The sequence below is a fragment of the Notolepis coatsorum genome (genome assembly GCF_963971535.1).
Source record: "Notolepis coatsorum genome assembly, chromosome: 5".
Classification (NCBI taxonomy): domain Eukaryota; kingdom Metazoa; phylum Chordata; class Actinopteri; order Aulopiformes; family Paralepididae; genus Notolepis; species Notolepis coatsorum.
Window position 1 is genome coordinate 50,596,244 of NC_140169.1, and position 17,254 is coordinate 50,613,497.

The 17,254-nt window shown below is 47.0% G+C and overlaps 1 protein-coding gene across 1 annotated transcript in view; it reads right to left on the reverse strand.

Moving 5' to 3' along the window:
* Positions 1–17,254, reverse strand: part of cd2ap (CD2-associated protein) — a 232,188-nt gene that overhangs the window by 15,621 nt on the left and 199,313 nt on the right. The window contains exon 14 of the mRNA XM_084314088.1: positions 12,314–12,491. Within this exon, the coding sequence (XP_084170214.1) occupies positions 12,314–12,491 (178 nt within the window). The remainder of the gene's footprint in view (positions 1–12,313; positions 12,492–17,254) is intronic.

Here is a 17,254-nt window from a genome sequence, read left to right on the forward strand (position 1 = left end):
GAGAGAGAGAGAGAGAGAGAGAGAGAGAGAGAGAGAGAGAGAGAGAGAGAGAGAGAGAGAGAGAGAGAGAGAGAGAGAGAGAGAGACAGAGAGAGAATATTATTCCTTGTATTATTTGACCAGTTTAGAGAGAGATAGAGAGATATATATATATATATATAGAGAGAGAGAGAGAGAGAGAGAGATAGAGAAAGATATAGAGAGAGAGAGAGAGAGAGATATAGAGAGAGAGATAGATATAGAGAAAGATATATATAGAGAGAGAGAGAGAGAGAGAGAGAGAGAGAGAGAGAGATGAGAGAGAGAGAGAGAGAGAGAGAGAGAGAGAGAGAGAGAGAGAGAGAGACAGAGAGAGAATATCATTCCTTGTATTATTTGACCAGTTTAGAGAGAGATAGAGAGATATATATATATATAGAGAGAGAGAGAGAGAGAGAGATATAGAAAGATATATATAGAGAGAGAGAGAGATAGATATAGAGAAAGATATATATATATAGAGAGAGAGAGAGAGAGAGAGAGAGATATAGAGAAAGATGTAGAGAGAGATATAGAGAGAGATATAGAGAGAGAGAGAGAGAGAGAGAGAGAGAGAGAGAGAGAGAGAGAGAGAGAGAGAGAGAGAGAGAGAGAGAGAGAGAGAGAGAGAGAGAGAGAGAGAGAGAGAGAGAGAGAGAGAGAGAGAGAGAGAGAGAGAGAGAGAGAAAGAGGGAGAGAGAAAGAGAGAGAGAGACAGAGACAGAGACAGAATATTATTCCTTGTATTATTTGACCAGTTTACCAGTTATTAACTCAGGTGCCATGCAACCAGCAAAATATAAAAACATAAAAATAACCCCCTCTCTGTTTGTACAGTGTGTCCATGTTGTGTGCAGTGCGTCACACAGCATATACAATCACACAGCATGTACAATCACACAGCATATACAATCACACAGCATATACAATCACACAGCATATACAATCACACAGCATATACAATCACACAGCATATACAATCACACAGCATATACAATCACACAGCATGTACAATCACACAGCATATACAATCACACAGCATATACAATCACAGAGCATATACAATCACACAGCATATAGAATCACACAGCATGTACAATCACACAGCATATACAATCACAGAGCATATACAATCACAGAGCATATACAATCACACAGCATATACAATCACACAGCATATACAATCACACAGCATATAGAATCACACAGCATGTACAATCACACAGCATATACAATCACACAGCATATACAATCACACAGCATGTACAATCACACATCATATACAATCACAGAGCATATACAATCACACAGCATGTACAATCACACAGCATATACAATCACACACAGGGGAGGAAATTAGGCCACTTTACTCGCCAATTGCGAGTATTTTTTACGTTTGGGCGAGTAATTCATGAAGAGCACTCGCCAGTCTGGCGAGTACTAGTAATTACAAAACAAAACAAAAAAATCATTCTGCAATCTGCTGATTCGCTCACTGGCACAAGCCGAACTCTGACTCCCCCCTTGATTCCTCCCATTTGCGCCTCATAATAATCCGACCATAACCAATTAACATCATCGTTGTACAGATGCGCTCTAAGCTCCTCCAATGAACACTCATTTTCTAGAAGATGCCGCCCATCTAGGGGAAGTGGACAGATCACTGCGCGCGCCGCGCGGACCTACAGACTCCTGCCACCGGCAGCCGGCTTGACAACGTAGACAAATTTAGACAAAAACACACCAGTGGATGAAAATAATTGCATGTAGAGTCGTCGCTTTCGGATATCAGTGCGGTCTGACATGGGGGGCGAACAACAGCATGCGACGCGTCTCCTTCGAGTCGGATGAGAATGACAAGTCAACAACATTAGCCGGCTAGCTACCTAGCATGTAACAAGCTACCATAACGCGCATTCAACATAGTGGACGACTATACTGAGCGGCTTTGCTTAAATGCAGCCGAGTGACATTTTATTATTACCGGGTTTCCCCCCATATCACCACTGTGACTCGCCCATATGCCCTTCACAACGGTGATGTTGTCATACTTGGCATTCAGAATACACCTGCTGAACCCCTAGCGTTGTCGATTCGGTTCCAATGTATTGTCATCTTACAGCACAAGTACAGTACAACCAGAATACATTTGGCATACAACCAGAGTGCAAATGTAACAAGTCAAGTTCAAGTTGTTTTATTTAGCTATTACATTACAGTGAAATGCTTGGTTCTTTCACTTGCCCAACTCAGTCCAACCTAAACCAGCCCAACCCAGTATTGATTGATTGAAAACTTTATTAACAGATTGCAGAATGGGTACAATACAGTACAGCTCAATACACACAATTGTTAAGGGGATGCAGACCAGAGAAGGACTTTCGTCTTGTTTACATCAGGGTCCCCCATTTCAGTCCTGTTTGCTTAATGCCTTGTCCACTTCCTCCACACTCCAATGCCCTTCAACCCTGCCCCTGTCAAACCTGCTCTTTCCATTCCCTCCATCATGTCCCCCCTTTCTGATGAATATTTCCTGCACTTAAGAGTCAGACACACATTCCTAGTAGTTGAGCTGTGATGAATGAATGAATGAAAACTTTATTTAACAGATTGCAGAATGGGTACAGTACAGTACGGCTCAATGCATGCAATTGTTAAGGGGATGCAGACCAGAGAAAGACTTTCGTCTTGTTTACACCAGGGTCCCCCATTTTCAATTCATTTTCAATTAATCATTCAGTATAACCTAGACCAGCCCAACCCAGCATCTTTCACTGCCCAGTTCAGCCCAACCCAGTCCAGAATAGTTCCCTCTTTCATGTTAATATGTGATTTAATGATGTAATATTTTGAAGAGTAGAGACAGTGTGATTAATTTACTATGATTGAAAATCAATTTAGACGAAGACGTACAAAGAAGTAATTATCACAATTAGCGATTTTTTTTGTCTGGTAAAAAATCTGTTTGGCTGGTAAAAAAAATCAGATACTCGCCAGTTGGCTGGTAAGCCAAAAAGTTAGTTTCCTCCCCTGATCACACAGCATATAGAATCACACAGCCAGGGCCGCCTCAGGGGGGGTGCGAGCAGTGCGGTCGCACAGGGCCTCGCGGGAAGGGGGGCCTCGCAAAATAAAAAAAAATAAAAAATAAAAAAAAAAATTTTTATTTATTATTTTTTTTATTTTATTATTTTTTATTTTTTATTTTTTATTTTTTTTTTGCGAGGCCCCCCTTCCCGCGAGGCCCTTTTTCAACACATACATAAAATCTAGTTTTGCTTATATGCTTATATATTTCACATTAGACACGTTTGTAGAATGTGTCTGACTTGTTCCTGGGTCTGCACCTGGGTCACTATTGGAGCTCTGGTGCTCTGCAGCAGGCATTGGTTTCAACGAAGGGAGTGGTTACTTACGTCATAGTACGCCGCCGGAAACTTAAACGAAGAAGAAGAAGAATCAGCTGCGTTTGAATATTTCGCGCGTGCAGCTTTTGACTATTATGCTTAGTTATGCCAGCCAAGGTCGGTCATTATCAGTCGGTCAGTCACCAATGAACGTTGACGAAAGGCGGGACAAATGGCCGGAGCCTTGTCATGATGCAGTCGGGATATAGGCCATGGCCCATGATGATGTCGGCTAGTAGCTAGCTTAGCTAAAGGCTATCTAGCGTTAGCTAACCTGCAGCCAAGGATGAAGAGGGTCGTTTGGCAGATGAACTTCGTCAACTCCACGCGGTTGTCTCCATCCTCTTGGACGTTTGGTGAGTTTTTAACCTATTCTATTAACTCTATTCTATTCCCGCCGTGGACATTGCTCTCTCTCTCTCTCTCTCTCTCACTCTCTGGAGCTAAACTGGCCGACTAGCTAATAGTACTACTAGTAGCTAACGGTGTGTGCCTGGTGTCAGCACCTGGCTGTATGTAGCCGCATAGCTTGCTTCTTGCGTTAGCTAATGGTTAGCGATAGCCTGGTTGAGCTAACTGTTAGCCAGTTAGCTGTTTAGCTTCGACGTTAACTGCCGGCTGCGCTCGGCTGGGAACGTTCGTTTGATGCTATCAGTTAGCCTTGAGTTAGCTGTTAGCTTGTGCTACGACCATTGACATTAGCCGTGAGAATAGCAGGGGGTTCTGGCACTCTGACTACGACATCATCTTTGACAGAAGATGTAGTCGGGCCTGCACCATGACAAGGCTCTGGCAGCAGCTTATTTTTGTCCTGACAGCGAGAGGCCTTTCGTCAACGTGGAGACCTGTGTTACGGCCTTTCGCCTGCGTTCCTTGGTGCAGGTAAGATTAATGAAAATGTCATGACATTACCCCACTCTTCCTTCCTTCCCCTCCCGAATGTTTTGTTAATAACGATGTTTTTTTCCAGGCAAAACATATCGCTGCTGTCGGGACAAAAACCTCATAACTCCATTTTTTGATTTTTTTATTATTATATAAATCAACTCCGTAGATCATCCTCCATATGTGGGTGTGGGTTTTACAAAGTTTAAACAATGGAAAAGCATTAAACCGATCATCTGTCTAAACCTCCTAACTCTATTCACCCTCAAATCTGTGTTAGTTTTTTTCATCTGCTGAAAAGTTGGGTTTTTGGAGTTATGAGGTTTTGTCCCGACAGCAGCGATATGCTACTTCACAACATTTGGAGATACGACATGTGCTGTGTGTGAATGTCTTGGTCGTTTGTGTAGCTTGGGTAGCGTTGGGCCGTTGGCCAAAGCTGTGTGTGTGTCACAGTACCTGGCTAGCCTATTTAGCTGATGTCGGCCATTGGCTCCTTGCTGCTTTGGTTTCTCTGGTATAGACCCTCTTCTCTTTGGATTTAAGTGTTGATCTTTGTCCTTTTGGATCTCTCATACATGCTCTCTCTCTAACACACACACACATGCTCTCTCTCTCTCTCTCTCTCTCTCTCTCATACATGCTCTCTCTCTAACACACACACACATGCTCTCTCTCTCTCTCTCTCTCTCTCTCATACATGCTCTCTCTCTAACACAGATGCTCTCTCTCTCTCTCTCTCTCTTTCTAACACACACAGTCTGCCTATGGCGGCCTTTCTCGATGGCTAGGCTGTGCTCGCTGAGTCTGTATAGTCAAGGATCTTCAGTCACAGTGCTCAGGTATTCTGCCACTGTGTACTCTCTGTTAGGGCCAAATAGCATTTCAATTTCTTTCCAATGTCTCTCTCTCTCTCTCTCTCTCTCTCTGTACACTGTATATTGACTGTAGAACGGGAGCTCTCTCTCGCTATCTCTTTTGCTATATGTTGACTGACTGTATCATGCCCCGCCTCGGGCAGCGCTATTATTTAAGAATATGTTGACTGTATGAAAAAAAAAAAGAAAAAAAAAAAAATATATATATATATATATATATATATATATATTTTTTTTTTAACCTTTTTGGGGGGGGGGGGGGGGGGGCTCGCGTTAAATCTCGCACAGGGCCTCGCATTTCTCCCAGGCGGCCCTGCACACAGCATATAGAATCACACAGCATATAGAATCACACAGCATATAAAATCACAGAGCATATACAATCACACAGCATGTACAATCACACAGCATGTACAATCACACAGCATATACAATCACACAGCATATAGAATCACACAGCATGTACAATCACACAGCATATACAATCACACAGCATATACAATCACACAGCATATATAATCACACAGCATGTACAATCACACAGCATATAGAATCACACAGCATATAAAATCACACAGCATATACAATCACACAGCATATACAATCACACAGCATATAAAATCACACAGCATATAAAATCACATTGCATATACAATCACATAGCACAGTGGTTCTCAAACTTTTTACACCAAGTACCACCTGAGAACGTAGCTGGCTCTCCAAGTACCACCATATGACCGGTGTTAAAATACAGTCTATTCAGCTATGCACAGTTCACGCAGGAGGCAAATGTATTCCTAATACCATTATTTATTGTTAACTTTTGTCAGACACAGCCACAATGTACAAAGGGATAGCACTATAAGTAGCAAACGCTTCCACACAACTCATACGATGCAAGGGGCATTGAGAACATAATAACTAACATTCTAACATAGCAAGTGAGAAAATTAAGAACAACTGTATTTCAGCAAATGTACTTAATTCTCTCTCTCTCTCTGTCCCTCTCTCACACAGCAAGCAATTGTCACTCACTCACTCACTCACTCACTCACTCACTCACTCACTCACTCACACACTCACACACTCACACACTCACACACTCACACACTCACACACTCACACACACTCACACACACACACACACACACACACACTTATTTTGTTACAAAAACTTAATTTCCTGCATTCTGGTGCAGGAATCTTTGAATTTCTACCCTTTAAATGCCAGTGTTTGTGATGGGCATCACAAATTATTGTAAAAAAGAAAAGAAAACACATATTCAATACATTTTTGAATGTTTACCCTTTAAATGCCAGTTTGTGTGATGGCATCACAAATTATTGTTAAAAAAAACACACAAAAAGTAAAATATTTACAATATATCAAATGCAAAGTACATTTTTCTGGGGGGATTATTACAGGCTAGGCATGTGTCAATGATTAGCAGAAACACATTTTTTTTTTTTTATTGATCTTTTTCCCCCTCCATTTTCCTCCGATTTTCTCCCGCTTTTAGTCGTTATGCCAATTCCCAATCCCCTTCCTGGTCGCTGCGCACTTACCCCCCACAGTCGGTCTGGGAGAGTGGAGGCTATCACGTGCTTCCTCCGACACACGTCCAGCCAATCAACCGCTTCTTTTCACCTGGCAGCGTGGATATTCTCAGAGAGGGCGTAGCGTGTGGAAGGATCACACTATCCCACTCAGGTCCCATCCGCGCTTAGCAGGCGCCCCGACCGAACTGTAGGAGTCGCTGTTTACAACGACCCGGACCCACCCCGCCAGCTGGTCTCTGACAAGAACAAGTTACAGGTTGAAAAAACCCTCAGCTCGGAACTAGGCAAAATCTGCATATGGCTCGCCGACAACAAACTATCATTACACATGGGCAAAACAGAGTCCATTCTCTTCGGTTCAAATAACAAACTCAGCAAAACAGACGGCTTCTCAGTTACAGTGGGTGACAATATTGTCACAAGGAAAGATGAAATTACCTACCTGGGTTCCATCCTAGAGGCTAAACTTTCCTGTGACAAAATGGCATCCAATGTAATAAAAAAAGTCAATCAACGAACTCGATTCTTGTACCGGATCTCCTCCCTGGTAAACAAGAATACCCTGAAGACTCTGGCAGCAGCACTCATTCAAGGGTACTACGACTATGCTTGCACCTCATGGTACCAAAGCACCTCAAAGGCACTAAAAACCAAATTACAAACATCTCAAAACAAACTAGTCAGACTACTGCTTGACCTGACTCCTAGAACCCACCTCACCCCTGCACACTTTGCCAACCTAGGATGGCTTAGAGTAGACAACAGAGTACAGCAACTTGCAATGGGCCTGGTCTACAAGATACACTACACGACCAAGGTACCCATGTACATGTCAAAATACTTCCCAAAGGTCAGTGAATACCACGATCACAACACCAGAGGGAGCTCCACAAATCATGTAAAACCCAGATTCGGCTCAAACAAGGGACTAAACACGTTTCGCAATTATGCCACAACAATGTGGAACGCCCTACCCAAAGCTGTAAAGGAATGTAAATCACTACCCACCTTCAAAAACACACTCAAAGAACACCTACGGGAGACTGCAATTCAAAACTGGCCCCTACAAATGTCCTAACCCAGTTGTACAATAAAGACCAAGCATGGCTTTGTCAGTATTCCAATGTACAGCCCCACCCAACCCCACCCCACCTACCCAACCTCCTCCAATGTACAGTTTCCATGTCAAATGTATGTCAGTATTCCAATGTACAGTGTGTCCCCCCCCCCCCTACCCAACCCCCCCCCCCCCCCCCCCCCCCCCCACCTCCAATGTACAGCCCCACCCCACCTACCCAACCTCCCCCAATGCACAGTTTCTATGTCAAATGCATATACTCTTCTTCTGGATTTTTTTAGTATCACAAACAGTACTGTATTTGAAAATCTGGTATGTCATAAATGTATAGATGTAGCAGTACTGTCTATCTGTATGTCATGTGTGTCATATGATGAATTGCAAATGGGGGACCCTGATGGAAACAAGACGAAAGTCTTTCTCAGGTCTGCATCCTCTTAACAATTGTATGTATCGAGCTGTACTGTACTGTACCCATTCTGCAATCTGTTAATAAATTTTTCAATCAATCAATCAATCAATCAATCAATCAATCAATCAATCAATCAATCAGCTTCTCCCACCCTCTAATACTGCCAATTGTATTAGTGTGAACGGCCAGCCAAGCTGGTGACAACCCCGGAGCTGTGAGCTGGATTCGAACAGGCGAATTCCAGCCGCTCCGGGGTTGGTGACGAACGCAATCTCCGCTCGGCCACCTAACCGCCCCTAGCAGCAACACATATTTTGATGGATTTTTTGTAATGTCAGATTTAACACCAACTCTTTTCAGAAAAGTGTGAGTATTTCATTTTTTATCTGACATTACAAGAAATCTAAAAATAAATGGTTATGATCAGGGCTGAAGTTGAATTAAAGATGTATGACTGTTTAGACTGCGTTACTCTCTGTCACAGTGATCTCCTGGTTGTTCCCCACTTAGGTTATCTAACTATCGCACTGCCGCAACCAGAAACACTGGCCTGGCCTGCTTCCAAGTTCAGTGGCCTGACTGCAAAAAAAAAAAAATTTTTTTTAGCTTTTTTGGAAATGTTTTCAAGTACCACCAGCAGTACCACCAAGTACCACTAGTGGTACGCGTACCACAGTTTGAGAACCACTGACATAGCATATAAAATCACACAGCATATAAAATCACACAGCATATAAAATCACATAGCATATAAAATCACATAGCATATACAATCACAGAGCATATAAAATCACAGAGGATATAAAATCAGTTTATAAAATCACAGCATATAAAATCAGTTTATAAAATCACACAGCATATAAAATCACACAGCATATAAAATCAGTTTATAAAATCACACAGCATATAAAATCACACAGCATATAAAATCAGTGTATACAATCACAGAGCATATAAAATCACAGAGGATATAAAATCAGTTTATAAAATCACACGGCATATAAAATCAGTTTATAAAATCACACAGCATATAAAATCACAGAGCAATCAATCAACAAAACCAATCAACACAATACATAAATCAATCAACACATTCAATCAATCAACACAGTCAACCATTCAACAGTCAATCAATAAATCCACACAATCAATATCACCACCTGACGCTTCACCACCTGACGCTTCACCACCTGACGCTTCATGACGCTTCACCACCTGACGCTTCATGCCGCTTCACCACCTGACGCTTCACCACCTGACGCATCATGACGCTTCACCACCTGACGCTTCATGACGCTTCACCACCTGACGCTTCACCACCTGACGCTTCATGACGCTTCACCACCTGACGCTTCACCACCTGACGCTTCACCACCTGACGCTTCATGACGCTTCACCACCTGACGCTTCATGACGCTTCACCACCTGACGCTTCACCACCTGACGCTTCATGACGCTTCACCACCTGACGCTTCACCACCTGACGCTTCATGACACTTCACCACCTGACGCTTCACCACCTGACGCTTCACCACCTGACGCTTCATGACGCTTCACCACCTGACGCTTCATGACGCTTCACCACCTGACGCTTCACCACCTGACGCTTCATGGCGCTTCACCACCTGACGCTTGACCACCTGACGCTTCATGACGCTTCACCACCTGACGCTTCACCACCTGACGCTTCACCACCTGACGCTTCACCACCTGACGCTTCATGACGCTTCACCACCTGACGCTTCACCACCTGACGCTTCATGACGCTTCACCACCTGACGCTTCACCACCTGACGCTTCACCACCTGACGCTTCATGACGCTTCACCACCTGACGCTTCACCACCTGACGCTTCATGACGCTTCACCACCTGACGCTTCATGACGCTTCACCACCTGACGCTTCACCACCTGACGCTTCACCACCTGACGCTTCATGACACTTCACCACCTGACGCTTCATGACGCTTCACCACCTGACGCTTCACCACCTGACGCTTCATGACGCTTCACCACCTGACGCTTCATGACGCTTCACCAGCTGACGCTTCACCACCTGACGCTTCATGACGCTTCACCACCTGACGCTTCATGATGCTTCACCACCTGACGCTTCATGACGCTTCACCACCTGACGCTTCACCACCTGACGCTTCACCAGCTGACGCTTCACCACCTGACGCTTCATGACGCTTCACCACCTGACGCTTCATGACGCTTCACCACCTGACGCTTCACCACCTGACGCTTCACCACCTGACGCTTCACCACCTGACGCTTCACCACCTGACACTTCATGACGCTTCACCACCTGCCGCTTCACCACCTGACACTTCATGACGCTTCACCACCTGACGCTTCATGACGCTTCACCACCTGACGCTTCATGACGCTTCACCACCTGACGCTTCATGACGCTTCACCACCTGACGCTTCATGACACTTCACCACCTGACGCTTCATGACGCTTCACCACCTGACGCTTCACCACCTGACGCTTCATGACGCTTCACCACCTGACGCTTCATGACGCTTCACCACCTGACGCTTCATGACGCTTCACCACCTGACGCTTCACCACCTGACGCTTCATGACGCTTCACCACCTGACGCTTCACCACCTGACGCTTCATGACACTTCACCACCTGACGCTTCACCACCTGACGCTTCACCACCTGACGCTTCATGACGCTTCACCACCTGACGCTTCATGACGCTTCACCACCTGACGCTTCACCACCTGACGCTTCATGACGCTTCACCACCTGACGCTTGACCACCTGACGCTTCATGACGCTTCACCACCTGACGCTTCACCACCTGACGCTTCACCACCTGACGCTTCATGACGCTTCACCACCTGACGCTTCACCACCTGACGCTTCATGACGCTTCACCACCTGACGCTTCACCACCTGACGCTTCACCACCTGACGCTTCATGATGCTTCACCACCTGACGTTTCATGACGCTTCACCACCTGACGCTTCACCACCTGACGCTTCATGCGACCCCCTCTGCGTGCCCCCCTGTCTTCGGAGGTCTCGTAGTGGTGACCGGAGTGCCGGATGTCCCGCGATGATGTCGGGGAGTTCGCGACCCTCTCTGCGCCACCCCCCTTCCCCCCGTCTCCGGCTGTCCCTGAGCAACGACCGGAGTGTTGAATGTCCCGTGACTAATGACGGGGAGGACGTGACCCTCTTGCGCCGCCCCTGTGCCTCAAATAGATCCGCTATCAACTCTATCTTTAATCTTTCAAAATGTTCAGTTGCTATCGCTATTAGCTCTATCTTTAATTTTTCAAAATGTACAGTTGCTATTGCATGCACTCATCTGTGTTTCACCACACACATGAGTGCATGCTTACCAACTGTCCGTCTGCAACACTACTATCACCGACATCTAAGAAGGGAGATCCCCCCTTGAACGGCCCTTCTAAGGTTTCTCTCCTCCACATTGCCTGTGGAGCTTTTTTTCCCTATTGTTAGGTTTTAGTGAGTTTTTCCTTACCTTCGCGTGGGGTATGTCTGGGAGTGCTTGCATTCTTTCATTTATTTGCATTCATCTAAAAAATGTTTGGACCCTATGGTGTTCTTGTTCTGTTCTTGACTTATTGTTATGTTGTCTTCTTGACTTGTTTAAAGAAGACCTGTACGGCCCATGGGGACATTAACGTGTGTTGTCGGGCCCTATAAATAAATTTGATTTGATTTGATTTGATTTCATGACGCTTCACCACCTGACGCTTCATGACGCTTCACCAGCTGACGCTTCACCACCTGACGCTTCATGACGCTTCACCACCTGATGCTTCATGACGCTTCACCACCTGACGCTTCATGACGCTTCAGCACCTGACGCTTCACCACCTGACGCTTCATGACGCTTCACCACCTGACGCTTCATGACGCTTCACCACCTGACGCTTCATGACGCTTCACCACCTGACGCTGATAACCTGTTTTGGGAGCTTGTCGTCGCTGTAAATGAGGGTGACTTACGAGTTGAAATAAAGGTTTGAAATTGAATAGAAATTGGAGAGTGATTTATCTCCAGCAGCTGTGTTTAGTGAGACTGTGGTCAGGGTCAGGGTCGGGGTCAGGGTCAGGGTCGGGGTCAGGGTCGAGGTCAGGGTCAGGGTTCCATACGTACCTACGTCAGACGTCTTCTCCCCGGACAGGGGTTTTGGTTTGCTGGGTAACGTCGGGTCCAAGTCAGGCTTTGGTCGTATGTTAGGCCCCTCCCCATTGTGTCTGGAGCAGGAGGAGGAAGAGAGAGGGAGGAGGAGGAGAGAGAGGGAGGAGGAGGAAGAGAGAGGGAGGAGGAGGAAGAGAGAGGGAGGAGGAGGAAGAGAGAGGAAGGAGGAAGAGAGAGGAAGGATGAGGAAGAGAGGGAGGAGGAGGAAGAGAGAGGGAGGAGGAGGAAGAGAGAGGGAGGAGGAGGAAGAGAGGGAGGAGGAGGAAGAGAGAGGAAGGAGGATGAAGAGAGAGGAAGGAGGAGGACGAGAGAGGAAGGAGGAGGAAGAGAGAGGAAGGAGGAAGAGAGAGGAAGGAGGAAGAGAGAGGGAGGAGGAGGAAGAGGAGGACGGAGGAGGAAGAGAGGAAGGAGGAGGAAGAGAGGAACAGAGAGGAAGGAGGAAGAGAGAGGGAGGAGGAGGAGGAGAGAGGGAGGAGGAGGAACAGAGGGAGGAGGAGGAAGAGAGAGGGAGGAGGAGGAAGAGAGAGGGAGGAGGAGGAAGAGAGAGAGGAGGAGGAAGAGAGAGGGAGGAGGAGGAAGAGAGAGGGAGGAGGAGGAAGAGAGAGAGGAGGAGGAAGAGAGAGGGAGGAGGAGGAAGAGAGGAAGGAAGGAGGAACAGAGAGGAAGGAGGAACAGATAGGAAGGAAGGAGGAAGAGAGAGGAAGGAGGAAGAGAGAGGAAGGAAGGAGGAAGAGAGAGGAAGGAGGAGGAACAGAGAGGAATGATGAAGAGAGAGGAAGGAAGGAGGAACAGAGAGGAAGGATGAAGAGAGAGGAAGGAGGAAGAGAGAGGAAGAGGAAGAGAGAGGAAGGAGGAACAGAGAGGAAGGAGGAAGAGAGAAGAAGGAGGAGGAAGAGAGAGGAAGGAAGGAAGAGAGAGGAAGGAGGAAGAGAGAGGAAGAGGAAGAGAGAGGAAGAGGAAGAGAGAGGAAGGAGGAACAGAGAGGAAGGAGGAACAGAGAGGAAGGAGGAGGAAGAGAGGAAGGAAGGAAGAGAGAGGAAGGAGGAAGAGAGAGGAAGAGGAAGAGAGAGGAAGAGGAAGAGAGAGGAAGAGGAAGAGAGAGGAAGGAGGAACAGAGAGGAAGGAGGAGGAAGAGAGGAAGGAAGGAAGAGAGAGGAATGAGGAAGAGAGAGGAAGAGGAAGAGAGAGGAAGAGAGAGGAAGAGGAAGAGAGAGGAAGGAGGAACAGAGAGGAATGAGGAACAGAGAGGAAGGAGGAACAGAGAGGAAGGAGGAAGAGAGAGGAAGGAAGGAGGAAGAGAGGAAGGAAGGAAGAGAGATGAATGAGGAAGAGAGAGGAAGAGGAAGAGAGAGGAAGAGAGAGGAAGAGGAAGAGAGAGGAAGGATGAACAGAGAGGAAGGAGGAAGAGAGAGGAAGGAGGAAGAGAGAGGAAGGATGAACAGAGAGGAAGGAGGAAGAGAGAGGAAGGAGGAAGAGAGAGGAAGGAGGAGGAACAGAGAGGAAGGATGAACAGAGAGGAAGGAGCAGAGAGGAAGGAGGAAGAGAGAGGAAGGAGGAAGAGAGATGAAGGAGGAAGAGAGAGGAAGGATGAACAGAGAGGAAGGAGGAAGAGAGAGGAAGGATGAACAGAGAGGAAGGAGGAACAGAGAGGAAGGAGGAAGAGAGAGGAAGGAGGAACAGAGAGGAAGGAGGAAGAGAGAGGAAGGATGAAGAGAGAGGAAGGATGAACAGAGAGGAAGGATGAAGAGAGAGGAAGGAGGAGGAACAGAGAGGAAGGAGGAACAGAGAGGAAGGAGGAAGAGAGGACGGAGGAAGAGAGAGGAAGGATGAGGAACAGAGAGGAAGGATGAACAGAGAGGAAGGATGAACAGAGAGGAAGGAGGAAGAGAGAGGAAGGATGAACAGAGAGGAAGGAGGAACAGAGAGGAAGGAGGAAGAGAGAGAGGAAGGAGGAAGAGAGATGAAGGAGGAAGAGAGAGGAAGGAGGAACAGAGAGGAAGGAGGAGGAGAGAGAGGAAGGAGGAAGAGAGAGGAAGGAGGAACAGAGAGGAAGGAGGAAGAGAGAGGAAGGAGGAGGAGAGAGAGGAAGGAGGAAGAGAGAGGAAGGAGGAGGAGAGAGAGGAAGGAGGAAGAGAGATGAAGGAGGAAGAGAGAGGAGAGAGAGGAAGGAGGAACAGAGAGGAAGGAGGAGCAGAGAGGAAGGAGGAAGAGAGAGGAAGGAGGAGCAGAGAGGAAGGAGGAGGAACAGAGAGGAAGGAGGAGCAGAGAGGAAGGAGGAAGAGAGAGGAAGGATGAACAGAGAGGAAGGAGGAGGAACAGAGAGGACGGATGAACAGAGAGGAAGGAGGAAGAGAGAGGAAGGAAGAAGAGAGAGGAAGGATGAACAGAGAGGAAGGAGGAGGAACAGAGAGGAAGGATGAACAGAGAGGAAGGAGGAAGAGAGAGGAAGGAGGAAGAGAGAGGAAGGATGAACAGAGAGGAAGGAGGAAGAGAGAGGAAGGAGGAAGAGAGAGGAAGGAGGAGGAACAGAGAGGAAGGATGAACAGAGAGGAAGGAGGAGCAGAGAGGAAGGAGGAAGAGAGAGGAAGGAGGAAGAGAGATGAAGGAGGAAGAGAGAGGAAGGATGAACAGAGAGGAAGGAGGAAGAGAGAGGAAGGATGAACAGAGAGGAAGGAGGAACAGAGAGGAAGGAGGAAGAGAGAGGAAGGAGGAACAGAGAGGAAGGAGGAAGAGAGAGGAAGGATGAAGAGAGAGGAAGGATGAACAGAGAGGAAGGATGAAGAGAGAGGAAGGAGGAGGAACAGAGAGGAAGGAGGAACAGAGAGGAAGGAGGAAGAGAGGACGGAGGAAGAGAGAGGAAGGATGAGGAACAGAGAGGAAGGATGAACAGAGAGGAAGGATGAACAGAGAGGAAGGAGGAAGAGAGAGGAAGGATGAACAGAGAGGAAGGAGGAACAGAGAGGAAGGAGGAAGAGAGAGGAAGGAGGAACAGAGAGGAAGGAGGAAGAGATAGGAAGGATGAACAGAGAGGAAGGAGGAAGAGAGAGGAAGGAGGAAGAGAGAGGAAGGATGAACAGAGAGGAAGGATGAAGAGAGAGGAAGGATGAACAGAGAGGAAGGAGGAAGAGAGAGGAAGGAGGAAGAGAGAGGAAGGATGAACAGAGAGGAAGGATGAACAGAGAGGAAGGAGGAAGAGAGAGGAAGGAGGAAGAGAGAGGAAGGATGAAGAGAGAGGAAGGAGGAAGAGAGAGGAAGGAGGAAGAGAGAGGAAGGAGGAACAGAGAGGAAGGATGAAGAGAGAGGAAGGATGAACAGAGAGGAAGGATGAACAGAGAGGAAGGATGAAGAGAGAGGAAGGATGAACAGAGAGGAAGAGGAAGAGAGAGGAAGGAGGAAGAGAGAGGAAGGATGAACAGAGAGGAAGGAGGAAGAGAGAGGAAGGATGAACAGAGAGGAAGGAGGAAGAGAGAGGAAGGATGAACAGAGAGGAAGGAGGAACAGAGAGGAAGGATGAACAGAGAGGAAGGAGGAAGAGAGAGGAAGGATGAACAGAGAGGAAGGAGGAACAGAGAGGAAGGAGGAAGAGAGAGGAAGGAGGAACAGAGGAAGGAGGAAGAGAGAGGAAGGATGAAGAGAGAGGAAGGAGGAAGAGAGAGGAAGGATGAACAGAGAGGAAGGAGGAAGAGAGAGGAAGGAGGAAGAGAGAGGAAGGAGGAACAGAGAGGAAGGATGAACAGAGAGGAAGAGGAAGAGAGAGGAAGGAGGAAGAGAGAGGAAGGATGAACAGAGAGGAAGGAGGAAGAGAGAGGAAGGAGGAACAGAGAGGAAGGAGGAAGATAGAGGAAGGATGAAGAGAGAGGAAGGAGGAAGAGAGAGGAAGGATGAACAGAGAGGAAGGAGGAAGAGAGAGGAAGGAGGAAGAGAGAGGAAGGAGGAACAGAGAGGAAGGAGGAAGAGAGAGGAAGGAGGAAGAGAGAGGAAGGATGAAGAGAGAGGAAGGAGGAAGAGAGAGGAAGGATGAACAGAGAGGAAGGAGGAAGAGAGAGGAAGGAGGAAGAGAGAGGAAGGAGGAACAGAGAGGAAGGATGAACAGAGAGGAAGATGAAGAGAGAGGAAGGAGGAAGAGAGAGGAAGGAGGAAGAGAGAGGAAGGATGAACAGAGAGGAAGGAGGAAGAGAGAGGAAGGAGGAACAGAGAGGAAGGATGAACAGAGAGGAAGGATGAGGAAGAGAGGAAGGAAGGAAGAGAGAGGAATGAGGAAGAGAGAGGAAGAGGAAGAGAGAGGAAGAGAGAGGAAGAGGAAGAGAGAGGAAGGAGGAACAGAGAGGAATGAGGAACAGAGAGGAAGGAGGAACAGAGAGGAAGGAGGAAGAGAGAGGAAGGAAGGAGGAAGAGAGGAAGGAAGGAAGAGAGATGAATGAGGAAGAGAGAGGAAGAGGAAGAGAGAGGAAGAGAGAGGAAGAGGAAGAGAGAGGAAGGATGAACAGAGAGGAAGGAGGAAGAGAGAGGAAGGAGGAAGAGAGAGGAAGGATGAACAGAGAGGAAGGAGGAAGAGAGAGGAAGGAGGAAGAGAGAGGAAGGAGGAGGAACAGAGAGGAAGGATGAACAGAGAGGAAGGAGCAGAGAGGAAGGAGGAAGAGAGAGGAAGGAGGAAGAGAGATGAAGGAGGAAGAGAGAGGAAGGATGAACAGAGAGGAAGGAGGAAGAGAGAGGAAGGATGAACAGAGAGGAAGGAGGAACAGAGAGGAAGGAGGAAGAGAGAGGAAGGAGGAACAGAGAGGAAGGAGGAAGAGAGAGGAAGGATGAAGAGAGAGGAAGG